The 13,369-nt window shown below is 51.4% G+C and overlaps 2 protein-coding genes across 3 annotated transcripts in view; one reads left to right on the forward strand and one right to left on the reverse strand.

Annotated features, from left to right (window-relative positions):
• NUMB (NUMB endocytic adaptor protein) overlaps nt 1-560 on the reverse strand; it is a 99,322-nt gene extending 98,762 nt beyond the window's left edge. Inside the window, exon 1 of one of the 2 annotated variants that reach the window (XM_054198008.1) lies at nt 491-560. The gene's annotated coding sequence lies outside the window, so the exon portion shown is untranslated. The remainder of the gene's footprint in view (nt 1-490) is intronic. The other variant, XM_054198010.1, reaches the window with a different exon arrangement.
• Nucleotides 561-9,253: 8,693 nt separating this feature from the next.
• RIOX1 (ribosomal oxygenase 1) lies at nt 9,254-11,140 on the forward strand. The gene is given in 2 exon segments (XM_054199626.1): nt 9,254-9,775; nt 9,777-11,140. Coding segments are annotated over 2 exon segments (1,851 nt in total). The 3' UTR covers nt 11,106-11,140.
• Nucleotides 11,141-13,369: the final 2,229 nt, after the last annotated feature.

Consider the following 13,369-nt stretch of genomic DNA (forward strand, 5'->3'; position numbering starts at 1 on the left):
GGAGAGACCGCAGGCACGGGCGGCCCCAGGAGAGGGAGACCGGGAAGCGGCAGCGCCCCGGGGGTGGGGGGTCCCACCCCACCTCCGGGGGCTGGCGGATCGGTGCTCCCCGCCAGGCCTTCGCCCCGGCTCCCCCCCCTGCGGGCTCCACCTGCGCCGGGCCCCCGCCCCACCCCACCCCACCCCACCCGGGGGATCGCGCCGGGGCCCACCCTGCTGCCCCCCGGGGCGGGGACCGGAGGGCGCCCCCGCCTCTCCCCCAGACCCCACACGCATTTTCCCGGGGCACCACCGCCCGCCGACCCCCTCAGGCTTCCCCCGCCTCCAGCGTCGTCCCCCTCCTCGCCCGCAGCCGGGTCCCCCCCCCGCACCCCGCGGGGCTCGCACGCCTCGCCACACCCGCCCACAGCTCCGGCCCCCGCCTGCCGCAGCGAAGGCCCTGCCCTACCCCACACCGCGGCGCGGCCTGGCCTGGCCTGGTCGCGCTCACCTGCTGCCCGCAGCCTCCTCCCTCCAGCGCCTCCTCAGCCGCCCGTCGCCACCGAGCAGCGCCGCCGCCGCCGCCGCTCCCCCCCCCCCGCCCTCCCGGCAACTGCTCCCGCCCCCGCCCGCCCGGCCCACGCCCATCCCGACAGTCCATTGGCCACCCGCCCCGTCGTCCGGCCTTTGGATTGCTGCGAGGAGCTGCTCGTCAAAGCCCTGACCCCGCCTCTCTCCGCCCACGGGTCCCGGGTGTTTTATTCACGCCGGGGCTTTAGCGCCCCCACTCTTTTGCAGCCGCTTCTGATTGGCTGGAGCCGTCGGAGCAGCCTGCCAGGATAGGTTGGCAGAGATGCCAGCTGCGGCGGTGGACCCGCCTCGCCACTCGGTGTTCGGCTGCGTTGACGCGGCTAAGGGTTGGGTTGCGCGGCTGGAAGGCGGGCGGCCGCTGCCGGGGCGGTGGGGCAGAAACGCGCCCGGCGCCCGGGGGTCCTCCGGCCGGCGTTCCCCTGACGCGGGAAGTGGGGACGTGTCTCCCCGTGAGGGCGAGCTCAGGGGTAGGCGGCTGCCTAAAGCCTGTCACCGGCATGGCCGCCCTGGGGGCTTTTCCCCGAGTGGGGAGACCCCGTGGAGAGCCCCTCACGGGACAGGCAGCCGCCCCGGCGCGGGGTGGCGGCAGGGGTGGCTGAGGAGGGTGGCTCCCGCTGGCCCACCTCGGTTTCCCCCCAGAAAGCCACATGTGATAAATGTCGCCTTCCCCAGGGGCTGCTGTGAAACGTGCCCGCTCCCCAGAAACGTGGCACGGAATGTCCTCCCTCGGCCAGTAAGGAAAAACGCGCTTAACTTCCATGACTGGGACCTTCTGAGATCCAAGATGTTCTTTCAGCTTCCTGCCTTCAGCCCAAGCAACACCAGCCTGCCTCCATTTTCCAAGCAGAGGAGATACCAGGTTTCTGGATTCGGGAGGGGGTGAGGCTGCGCTTCAAAGGGGAGTCACCCAGGGGAATCCACCATGTGTGGCACCAATGTGGTGGCTGCGAACACAGGGCCTGGCCTGGGCGCCTGATCCAGAATGTGAATTTCCAACAGCTGCCTCCTCTCCCCAGACTTTTTCAAGCAGCTACTTCATCCAAAATGCAAGCCAGAACAGTCCCCAGAGCATTCAGCTACCAAAAAAAAAAACAACCCAAAAAAAAAACCCAAACCCAAAAGCAACCAAACCCTCAGGAAACTGAAATGCAAAGATTACATGAGGTTTCTCTGCATCATTATCTTCTCCCTGCATGCACCATCCCCCCTGTTCCTCTTTGTTTCTGAATCAAGCAAAGAAACAGAGCAGCAAAGAACATGGGCCTTAATGTTAACTGGCAAACATCCAGAAAATAAAGCAACTGAAATCAGCGGGAATTTCAGAACACTGCGTGCAAAAAACATCTACCAAGCTCATGCAGGAGGTGCTTGGGCAGAAGTATGAGTGTGACGTTGACTCTGAGTTTCAGACTGATGCTCTGACCCACAAACCATTGTTCACAAATGAACCTTGTTCACAAATTAAACTAAGAAGAATATAGCTTTTTTCCTTTTTTTCCTTACATCTTTTTGCATATCCCTGTGCTTGGAAGGCAAAACCAAAGCACAGAGCTGCCTTCCCTCTCACTATTGCTTCTCAATTACTTTCACACTGCTGTTCTCAGCCAGCAGCACAACACAGCCATCTTTGAGCCAAACATGTTCCAGAATGACTAGACAGACAAATGTCTTGACATTTCTACCAGTCCTGAGTTTTCTTCTGATTTGATTAAAATATTCCTGAGCTGGCATAGTTCTTAAAATACTGCATTCCCAGTAGCTTTCATGTAACTCTTCATCTTATTCAGCCTCTGAATTTCTGATAAAAAAATGTATAAAACATGGTGCCCTAAACCTTGATGTCTAAGGAACAATTCCCATATTATAAAGATGCTCTAATTCCAAACGAAAAGTATTTGAGGGCTGGCAAGGAAAAGGCCAGGACATGCTATTGTAAATAAAGTTCTAATGTATGCTTCAGCTATATATAGCTTTCACAAATATTTATTAGATAGTAAATTGATTTGTTGCCATTACCGCTTCTCTGCTTGGCTGTTTGTATCTCTCCCTAACTTGACCTTCCCTTATAGTCATTGATGACCAGAGGGAAAGGGGGCTGTGGTGGGAAAGGAAAGGAAGATGACCCTACAGGTTACCTAGCAGGACCAGCTGAGCATCTGACATAGCAAACTGCACACTCGCAGTGCTGCGATGTGGGTCTGAGTCACGTTCCCTGTAGTCAGTCTTCCCACAGAGAGTTTCCATGAGAGGGGGGAAATTCATTCTCCAAGGCCTGATACTGGAAGCAAGGCTTGAAGGCGGTATAATCCTTATGGATAACAAAGAAGTGGGAGAGACTTCATAGCTTCCCCGAGAAACCCAACCCTATTTCACCCTTTCCACCTTTTCTTTAAGACTGAGAGCAGGGCTCCGTGGGTAATATGCGGGATTAATGGATTTGGCTGTTTCTGCCATGCCCACTTACTCCTTTCTAGCTGAGATCCTTCCTGGTCTCAGTGGAATGGCAGGATAGCACGCTATCCCCTAAGGACCTGAGAGTATTTTACACGCGCCCTCATGATAATGCAAACTCCATATCCTCACTGCAGATGCCCAGAGGCTTAACATCGTTCTCCCCTATTGGCTACCTAAAACAATGTCAGTGATTTAATCTCCCTTCTCTAATCACACCGTAATATTATCCCTTCTAGGAACAAGCCATACCAGTATAAATACTACAACATAAGCATTTTTATGCTGTTATAACTGCTCACCCAAGAGCAAGAGAAATCGATATTTTTGACAAAACAGATAAAACAGTGGGAGATTGTGTGTGTGGATGAGCACTGAAAATGTTCAAAAATACTTCTAGAAGGTGCCATATAGTCTGGTAGCGATACAAATCTACTACAGGAAGCAAATAAGCAAGTACCACCTACCACGCTCTGAGCAGAGCTGAACAATATGGTTGCTAACCCAAGACATCCTGTTTGCACGTGCTGAGTCAGAGGTGAGCAAGCAATTTAAGAGTACTTCAGAAAACCTTCAGTATAGGTAGCTTTTACAAGAGAAAAAAAAAAAGAATAAAGTCTTTTGACAGTCTTCTGAAAAGGTTTAACTTACAGAAGAAGCAATCGCTGAATGGTGCTGCAATATGTTAGCATGGCTATATGTTCATTTTGAAACAGTGAGCATAAATATATTTAATGAGCAAAGCTAGGCAGTTGCCATCATTCATACAGAAAGGATGTGAACAGCAATCCTTTAAAATCTTTCTTCCATGGAAAAGCATCACCCAAGCAGCTTGTCAAGAGCCATAGTCTGTGCATATCAAAAGAATATTCTCTAGCACACGATACACAATTATGCATGCAGGAACAGCTTGACTATTCCTTCTATCTTGATTGCCTAGATGTGATAAATGGGGCAAATAATTCTTTCAGGTTCTCTTTGCTTTCATTTTAGGATGGGAATTTTCTCCTCATGGCCATTTACTTCTCTCCTTCCGCTGAAAAGCAACAAGACCAGAGTCTTGGAGTCTGCAGCTTCGTGTTTAGTCACTGCCTACAGAGTCACTGCAGATGGTATCTGCTCAATGTTACCAAATGCTAGACGGCATCTATTAAGAGCACAAAAACCCTCATAAAATTATTTCAAAATGCTTTCAAAGTACACATGCCCCATCAAGGGGGTGAATAAGCTCAGTCGAGGGTAACCTACTCAAATACATTACATAAATTCAGCTTTAACTTACAAAGTATGTATTTTAGTGTCACACAGGACAAGAGAAAATGCCTCTGCTTCCAAATCCCTCCAAAAAGATAATTTCATAGGGAGGACTGGACCTTGTAATTATTATTTTTATAAATTTGTTTTAATTGGACTGTTCCATGGTAGGGAAGGTTTCTTCTCTCGGTGGGGCTTTGTGTGCAAGATAACCAGGATTAAAGACCACAACCAGTCACTGAATAAGAAAATCCCTGAGAAGAGAGAAACAGCTGGAGAGAGGCCAAAATCTCTGCCAAGAGATGCTTCAGTGAGTGAGTGCATTCACTCTGATGAGGGGGGCCAGAGGATAGCTCTTGAGAAACAGTTCCTGAATTAGCTTTCGGTCTTGTTATCTGGCAGTGAACTCTATAGCTTTCACAACGAGGAGCGGGCTTCACAATCCAGCCCAGTGTCCTTCCAGCGATGACATACTGGATGCCACTAGGCTGTATGAGAAAGATTGTCAGCTAAGGAAACCCGTTAGTGAAGACTTGAAATGTTCATTTTCCTTACTGGATATTGCTTTTGGCACGAGAACAAAACTGACAGTGCAAAAGGAAGGTTGCCAGCAAAGTAATAATGAGAAAAAGGATTAAACTGAGTTTAACTTTCTAAAAGTGACTGGTTTACATTAATGGTTTACCGGGAACACAGAGAAAGTGCTGGGCAGTTTGCATGGTGGTGAACAACTGAGTATCCACTACGCAGAGAATTGCAAAGGATTTTGCCCTTTCTGCTCATTAGTGAAGACTGCACACAGCTGTGCAGGATCAGGCCGTACCCCAGCTGCTCTTTAAACTTGAGATTTCCATTATTTGAACAGGGAATGGCATAAGGTTAAAGTATCAAATGAACTCTACATGTCTTTGAGGTGTCATTTACTTATTTCTTGTGAAGTCACTTGTGGCTCTTTAATAAGCTGTGCTCACCACATTTTTTATGTCCTCTTAAATAAAACACGTGTGGCTCTTGGCAATGCAGCCTATACGCTCATAAAAACTGAGTAACTTTGTGCTAAATTCTAATTAAGAAATTTAATTGAGCCTCCAGTTGCTACTCTGTCTATGTGAGCAGCAGCTGGGGACCACCTAATCATTCAGAGATCTGTGCTACTTTCCTTTTGTTTATTTAAAGAGCCGTACGTGACACTGTTCTTTCTTTACGACAAATTCCCTTGAAATATTGGACAATGAATGAAAACAGCGTGTAGACCTTGTGGCTATTCCTAGACAACCATCTGAGTACTCTGTAAGTGATACTGAAGCTCCCTCTTTTTGCCTTAGGTCAAAACCCTTTCTTGTGTTGCACAGAAAAATAGCAACATTCTTTATTCTTGAAAGCGTCTACTAGTACAAAGGCTAAATTGCTGAAAGAAACATTTTATTGTTTCACCACCATCATTTTCCACCATGTCCTCCACTCTGAGACTTTGTTATACATCAAAACCAAAATCCAACGTCAATCATCTGTCTCTTGGCAGTAGAAAGTGACATCTGCATGAAGATCAGAGCCCTCGAATGAGGCTTTGAACCCGCCGTACTGGTAAACATCCAGAATAGCTTTGCTGCAGTCATTACAGGTATTCTGGTGTAACTCAGGTCAGGCTCTGTGTCCAGTGACCAGCTCCTTCTGAGAAGGATCAGTTGCACTACGGAAAATTAAACAGTAACACAAATAACAACACAGAGGCCCAGATTTTTCAAAGGTCTTCCCCCCCAAGTCTATTTAGCCATGCTTACGTATAATTAAACTATACAATAGCTTAAATTCTACCATATTTCAAAGCGCCTGTATCTTGGTTTTGTTAAGGGCCCAGTTCTGTTGAAACGGTTTCAGCTGATAAGATTATTCTGGTAAGCAGGGCTTAACCTTGGGAAAACAAAGAATGGATTGAAATAGAGAGCTCACCCTTCCCTTCTCTTCCAGCCTACACAGGCAGGCACAGGCTGCTTGCACATCCCTCTCCTTTTAAACCCCATCCACGCCAGTCACCTTGCCGGGAAAATGCAATATCCCCTTCCACGCGTGTTTCCCACCGCAGGGGTCCAGAGCGATGATCAGCCTCTGCCACCTGCTGGCAAAGCCGAAAACGTTCAAGGCATTAAACTGGAGGCAAAAGCGTGGCCTGCATCAAAAGAAGCGTGGCCAGCAGATCCAGAGAGGTGATTCTCCCCCTCTACTCTGCTCTCGTGAGGCCCCACCTGGAGTACTGCGTCCAGCTCTGGAGCCCTCAGCACAAGGACATGGACCTGTTGGAGTGGGTCCAGAGGAGGGCCACAAAGATGATCCGAGGGCTGGAGCACCTCTGCTGTAAGGACAGGCTGAGAGAGATGGGGTTATTCAGCCTGGAGAAGAGAAGGCTCCGGGGAGACCTTATAGCCACCTTCCAGTACCTGAAGGGGGCCTACAAGAAAGCTGGGGAGGGACTGTTTGCAAGGGCATGGAGCGATAGGACGAGGGGCAATGGTTTTAAACAAGAGCAGGGTAGGTTTAGATTAGACATTAGGATGAAGTTCTTTACAATGAGGGTGGTGAAACACTGGAACTGGTTGCCCAGAGGTGGTGGAGGCTCCATCCCTGGAGACATTCAAGGCCAGGCTTGATGAGGCTCTGAGCAACCTGATCTAGTTAAAGGTGTCCCTGCTTACTGCAGGGGGGTTGGACTAGGTGACCTTTAAAGGTCCCTTCCAACCCAACAGATTCTATGATATTCTATTCTATTCTACGTCTAAAATCCAGCTCCTTTAGCTAAAACCATCAGGGTACAAACAGGACAACTTTCTGCTGCTGTTGCTTTTCCCACAGCTTTGTCTGCAAAGGCTGTGCCAGCAGAACCCTATCAGGAAAACACCTCTAAAATTAAAATAGTTGCTCTTGCATATGTACAAAATGAGTCCCAGCTGCTTACAGCACAGTGACAAGATGTGAGGCTCTTGCGTTGTGTTTTCTTGGTTTTAAGGCAATCCAAAAAAACCTTAAACCTTTAAGATGTCTGCATCTGTTCTAGAATTAAAAATTAACAGCTGAAGTCATCCTCATTAGGCCTAATTAATGATTTCTGCTTCTGAATTGTGGTAAAATTGAAATGCAGATCTGGGATGAAAGCCTGGCAAAGGTAAAGTTAAAAGAGGTAAAAATTCACTTTTCAGCTGGTATCCTAGACCCAGAACGCTAAGTGGCCCATGCAACAAATCTGCACATGCCTTGCAAACGTTAGCTGCTTATTTAACATATTGTGCAAAGCTGATATTCATATCTGTGAGAGGCTACTAACACCCTTGTGAAGCAGAGGATTCCTGGGTACACTTGGTGATTGCTCCAGTTAAATGCTCTAGGCTCACAGCAGCCTCTGGAGATGAAATTCTCGTGCAAAATCCATTCCCATGAATTACTGGAGTCCAACAAAAATTATTCTCACAGAAGTATTGCATAGTGAATTTCTTGTACTGAAGCTTGCTCTTGATCAGAAAAGCATCAACACAGTCTGACGATGCAAACCCCTCCAGTTTTTCATGTTTGCCACGAGCTGAGTCCTGCTGGTCTGTCCTTTACTCTCCAGCAAAGCTTCCTGTGCTGGAGCCACAGCCTCTGGAAGCGCAGAGCAGCCCTTGGGTACCTGCAGTGCCACTGACCCTGTCCTTCTGGGAAGCCTCAGGCCTAGGAGAGAGATGGAGAGAGACCACAGGTCTGCCCAGGTTATTAGGTAGTTAGTGGATTTGGCAAAAAAACCCACAAACACTACATGACATGGCAGCCTGTTGGTTCTGGGGATCCTTCGAGAGGACATAGCCTTTCACCTGGCGTCTCCATTGGAAGCACAAGAAAGGGAAAGGAGGGGTGGCACACCAGAATTGGCTTTGTCCAACTTGGATTTCTACTCCTTGCGCAACAGAACCTTAGGAAGTAGGTCTTGCCTCTGATACAGTAGCTGGTGATACAGTAGCCTTGAACAGCACAAAACACTGGGGCGGAAGGCTCCTCAGGCCTTACTGACACCGAGTTAAAAAGAACGTATAGTTCCCTCCTTACTGGAATAATGCAGATAAGTTTGAAATGCTTTGTAAGCAGATGGGTTAAACATCTGCTGGGTTTAGTTGGATAAAAGGAAGTCTTGAGACATTGTATCCTTGAGTAGAACAGATAGGGAGAGATGCTAGAATAAACTAGTTTTGTGAAAACAAGAGTTGCAAACTAAGCCAAAAGACAAACTGAGTATGCGCAAAGACCAAGTTCAACCAGCGGACATGGTGAGGAAGACTATTGACGACCACCAGAGGACCCTGGAAGACCACCGATGGACATGGATGCACATGTGTCAAGGACATTTACATATATTAATGAGTTCCAGGTGATAATATGAATATGTTAATAATTTCTGGGAAATGTAATGTATATTCTGATTGCTTATAACCTTTGTAGTTGAGCAACTCAGCACACACACTAGGTGGAGTGATCCCTTGTGCGCCCAGCGCTGCAATAAAGAATGCCTGCTTTTTAACACTCCCAAATTGAGTCTTAGAGTCCTTAATTGCCAGCTTACAGTAACACCTCATCTCGCCTCATTAGGCTGCAAAGTAATTGCATGCTGGCCAAAAGCATATCCTTACGGTACACCTTGGGAAAGAAATCTTTTCTGCATGTGCTTAGAGCTTTCCAGCCGGGGAACACATCCGTCTACATTCCTTGGTTCCTAATGGAATCGCCTCACCTTTCCTTTTGGGGGGAGGGGGAAATAAGTACTTTAGGTGGACATGCTGATAAAACATAAGCCATCCCGGTTTATACAGCATCACAAGCACACGTTTAACACTTCCTTCCGCGGGCTCCCCACGCGGGGTCCGTCACCCCGCCAAATCCCCGTCTGCCGGGTGCACCCACAGGCAAAGGCCGGGGCGGAAGCGGCCCGGCGGGGCGGGGCGGAGCGGAGCGGGCGGCCATGGCGGCGGGCGGCGTGGAGGAGCAGCGGCGGCGGCTGGGCCGGCTCTCGGCGCTCTCGGTGTACCGCCGGGCGGCGGGGGCCGGGCGGCTGGAGCGGCGCCGCCGCGGGACGCCGCTGCCGGCGGGAGGCAAGCGGGCCAAGGCGCGGCCGAGGCGCGGCGGGGGGGCAAGCGGCGGCCGGCAGCCGGAGGCCCCGCCGCCGATCGCCGCCCCCCCCGGCCGCGTGGAGCGGGCCGAGGCGCGGCCGAGAGGCGGCGGGGCGGGAGGCGGGAAGGCCCCCCCGCCGCCGATCGCCGCCGGTATCCCCGAAGCGAAGCGGCAGGGCGGCCCGGAGGCGCGGTCGAGGGGCGGCGGGACGGGAGGCGGGAAGGCCCCCCCGCCGATCGCCGCCGGTATCCCCGAAGCGAAGCGGCAGGGCGGCCCCGCGGCGGGCCCGGGCGGCCCGCGGCCGGCGGGAGAGGACGGCGGCGTGGTGGGGCTGCTGCAGCGGCTGGGGCGGCTGGAGGACAGCCGGCAGCGGGGGGGCCGAGCTCTTCCGATGGCTGGTGTCGCCGGTGTCACCGGGGGAGTTCCTGGGGCGGCACTGGGAGCGGGCGCCGCTGCTGGTGCGGCGGGGCGACCCCGGCTACTACGCGGGGCTCTTCTCCACCGCCGACTTCGACGCCGTCCTGCGAGGCGGCCAGGTGGACTTCGGGACCCACCTGGACGTGACCAGCTACGCCGAGGGGGTGCGGGAGACCCACAACCCGTCCGGCCGGGCCCTGCCCGCCGTCGTCTGGGACTTCTATCAGAACGGCTGCTCCCTGCGGCTCCTCAGCCCCCAGACCTTCTCCCCCACCGTCTGGCACTTCCTCTCCATCCTGCAGGAGCACTTCGGCAGCATGGCGGGGGCCAACACGTACCTCACGCCACCAGGGACACAGGGCTTTGCCCCCCACTACGATGACATCGAGGCTTTCGTGCTGCAGCTGGAGGGGAAGAAGCACTGGCGGGTCTACAGCCCCCGGACGGGCGCCGAGGTGCTGCCCCAGTTCTCCAGCGCAAACCTCACGCAGGCTGAGCTCGGGGAGCCCATGCTGGAGACGGTGCTGGAGGCCGGGGACCTGCTGTACTTCCCCCGTGGCTTTATCCACCAGGGCGACTGTCTCCCTGACGCGCACTCGCTCCACATCACGGTGTCTTCCTACCAGAGGAACTCCTGGGGGGACCTCCTGGAGAAGCTCCTCCCAGCTGCCCTGCAGATGGCCCTGGAGGAGGACGTGGAGTACCGGCAAGGGCTTCCCATGGACTACCTGGGGTACATGGGGGTCGCCAACTCGGACACAGCCGACGCTCGCCGAACGGCCTTTATGGAGAAGGTGCAGAGCCTGATAAAGAAACTCATTCGCTATGCACCCATTGATGCTGCCGTGGATCAGAGAGCCAAGTCGTTTCTTCATGACTGTCTCCCCCCGGTGCTCACACAAAGTGAAAAGGCACAGAGTGTGTATGGTTTCCCGGCCCGGTGGCAAGATGGAGGCCCCCGCGATGTCGATATACTGATAACAAAAGACACAGAAGTACGTCTCCTCCGCCATGGCATTGTAAGATTGTGTAATGAAGAAGCAGGTGTGATGCTGTATTACACGACAGAAAACTCAAGAGTATACCACAAGGAAGAACCCAAGTTCCTTGAGATAGATCCTGAGTATACAGACAGTATCGAATTTCTCCTGTCTTCCTATCCAAATCACGTCAGTGTGGATAGCCTTCCATGTGAAACTTTGGAGGACAAGATTTCTCTAGCCACGCTCCTGTTTGAGAAGGGCATTCTGACTACGAAGAAGCCCCTGCTGCAAGTGCAGCTCTAATTTTTTAACAAAATAAACATACATTTGTCTAGAAAGCGTTCTGTCTTTTCTCATCTCACCTGCTAGGTGTGAATCAGCAGTCTGGATCACAGTATCTCATCTGGGGGCAGAAGAGCTTTGGCGTGGTAGAGAAATCAAACGTTCTGGTTAAAATGTGTATCTGCTCTAAGAGTGATTTTTGCACGGCTGAGTGACTAGAGAAGGAAAGTGCTTCATTTTTTATTGTCACCTTTCGCCAGCCATATTACTACACCCTAGGTAACTTCAGGAAGCTGGTGACCTTTCTTGCAGTCTGTAAATCATCTGTATGCTTACACAGTGTTTTAAAGCAGCCTGCCCTACTGTGGGAATTACTCTCCTTACTCACAGGCAAATTTGTTGATGGTCACCATTCTGCGTGCCTGCGCTGTGCCGCACTGCACATCCAGCATGGCGTTCAGGCCTGTGCTGTGCTGCACAGATCCCTTGGCCCCAGGAAAAACCTTGGCCAACTCATCCTAAAACTGGAGCCGCAGGCAGCTCCCACTCAGTGCCAGCGATTACACCACTTGAGTGCCCCTGCCCTTGTGGAACAGTTGCAGCGAGATGTTCTCATGCAAATGAGCTGCTGCATTTGAGATGCTTCAGGCTCGGGCTCTTCTTTTTCAGTCAGATAATTGCATGCTGTCTTAGTGATAGAATAACCTCCCCCACTGCAGCAGCCCACAGCAAGGAAATTATTGGTCCTTTCAAGGCAAATGGGGCCCCCTCTAATACGGGGGTTTTCATGCTGGATGCCAAAAGTTTCATATCGGCACCTAACAAGTTACATGAATTTACTGACAAGCCTCAGGCATACTTTTCCACAATGCTGTTTTTTCATTGCAGTCAGCAGGTGAGGGACATTCTGTCTTTAAAGCCTGAAGCCATACCCATAAGGAGCAGGCTGCATTACCCTGTGCTCCTCTGAGCTGCTGGGTCATCAGGGTCTTGTGAGATGACACCCCTGCACTTTAATGGTTTAGAATTTACGTGTACACTATCATCTCCTTCAAAGTCCCGTACTTGCTATAATCAGTGCACCAGCCTTTCCCCTCTCTTTTGCCCATATGCTTTTGCTAAATCTTGAAACTTGGGCTGTGTAAAATAGCACACCAGGAGAGCGTGCTGAGGTGCCCCTGGGGCTGCCTTTGCTTTGTGAATCACAAGTGGCTGGGCAGAAATGCTGTTGCCACACTCATCCTCTGACACCTCTTGTCTGCTCATCCTCACCAGAGGATCAGCAGTCCTTGTCCCACCATTCATCCCCCCTGGCAAATAGCTCGTCCCTCTGCAGTGCCCTTCCTGGGCTGCTCCGTGTGCCCTGCCGTGCCCCACAGGCATCTGCACCATGGCAGCCTGTGCCGTGGGCATTTGCCAGCACAGGTGGCCACACCACGGACACTTGCACCACGGGCAGCTGGATAGCAGGCGCCCGCGCTGCAGCTTGCTGCCCGGGGGCTGTGGGGCAGAGCTGCCCCGGTAGCTCATGTGTTGGCTGTAAGCACTCCCACGTCCATTTCAATCGCACTAGTAACAACCAAAGACAGCAAAAATTCTCCTTAGCTTTTCCTTTCCCTGGCACCTGTTTTCTTAGATAGCATAATACTTCAGCTGAGGCGGGGCATTCTGATAATTCCTCCTCAGTTTCTAAATCCACTGGGGAAACACTTTGCAAATACCCCTCACAGATTTGTGCGGGGCCAGCCAGGCACAGAGTTTCTCTTTTCTTCTTTGTTCTTTCTCCAGAGAGGCATTTCTCACTGAGACCTACCGACTGTGCCAATATTTTTGCACTAGGAGGTGCTGGTCTGTTATGATCCCAGTAAGAAAGGCACTCACATTCTGTAAGGTACCATTAAACATGCTATTTATTAGATCTAACACTCTAGGAAGAAAATAGCATAGATGATAGTCTTACATCCCTTCAGATGCTGGGAACCCCGAGCAGTGTAGCATGTAACACTCACATGCAGCATGCCATGCAGAAATAGTCCATAGCAGACATTCTCCCCTTTTGGTCTTTCAAGGTATTCTAAGATTTTTGTATATGGAAATACCTCTGTTTACCATGTCTACAGTCAAACAGGAACAATATGCGCGTGAGAATGTCTTGCTGCACTGCCGGATAAAGGCCAGGTCACGCAGGTGGCGTAATGGCAGTAACTGGGCAGGAGCTGCCTGCGGGCTCCGCTTTTAGGAAGAGCTGTCTGGGTTCTCCCGGCGGCCAGGGGGTCTGCGCAACA

Source organism: Rissa tridactyla, chromosome 4, assembly GCF_028500815.1.
Source record: "Rissa tridactyla isolate bRisTri1 chromosome 4, bRisTri1.patW.cur.20221130, whole genome shotgun sequence".
Lineage (NCBI taxonomy): Eukaryota > Metazoa > Chordata > Aves > Charadriiformes > Laridae > Rissa > Rissa tridactyla.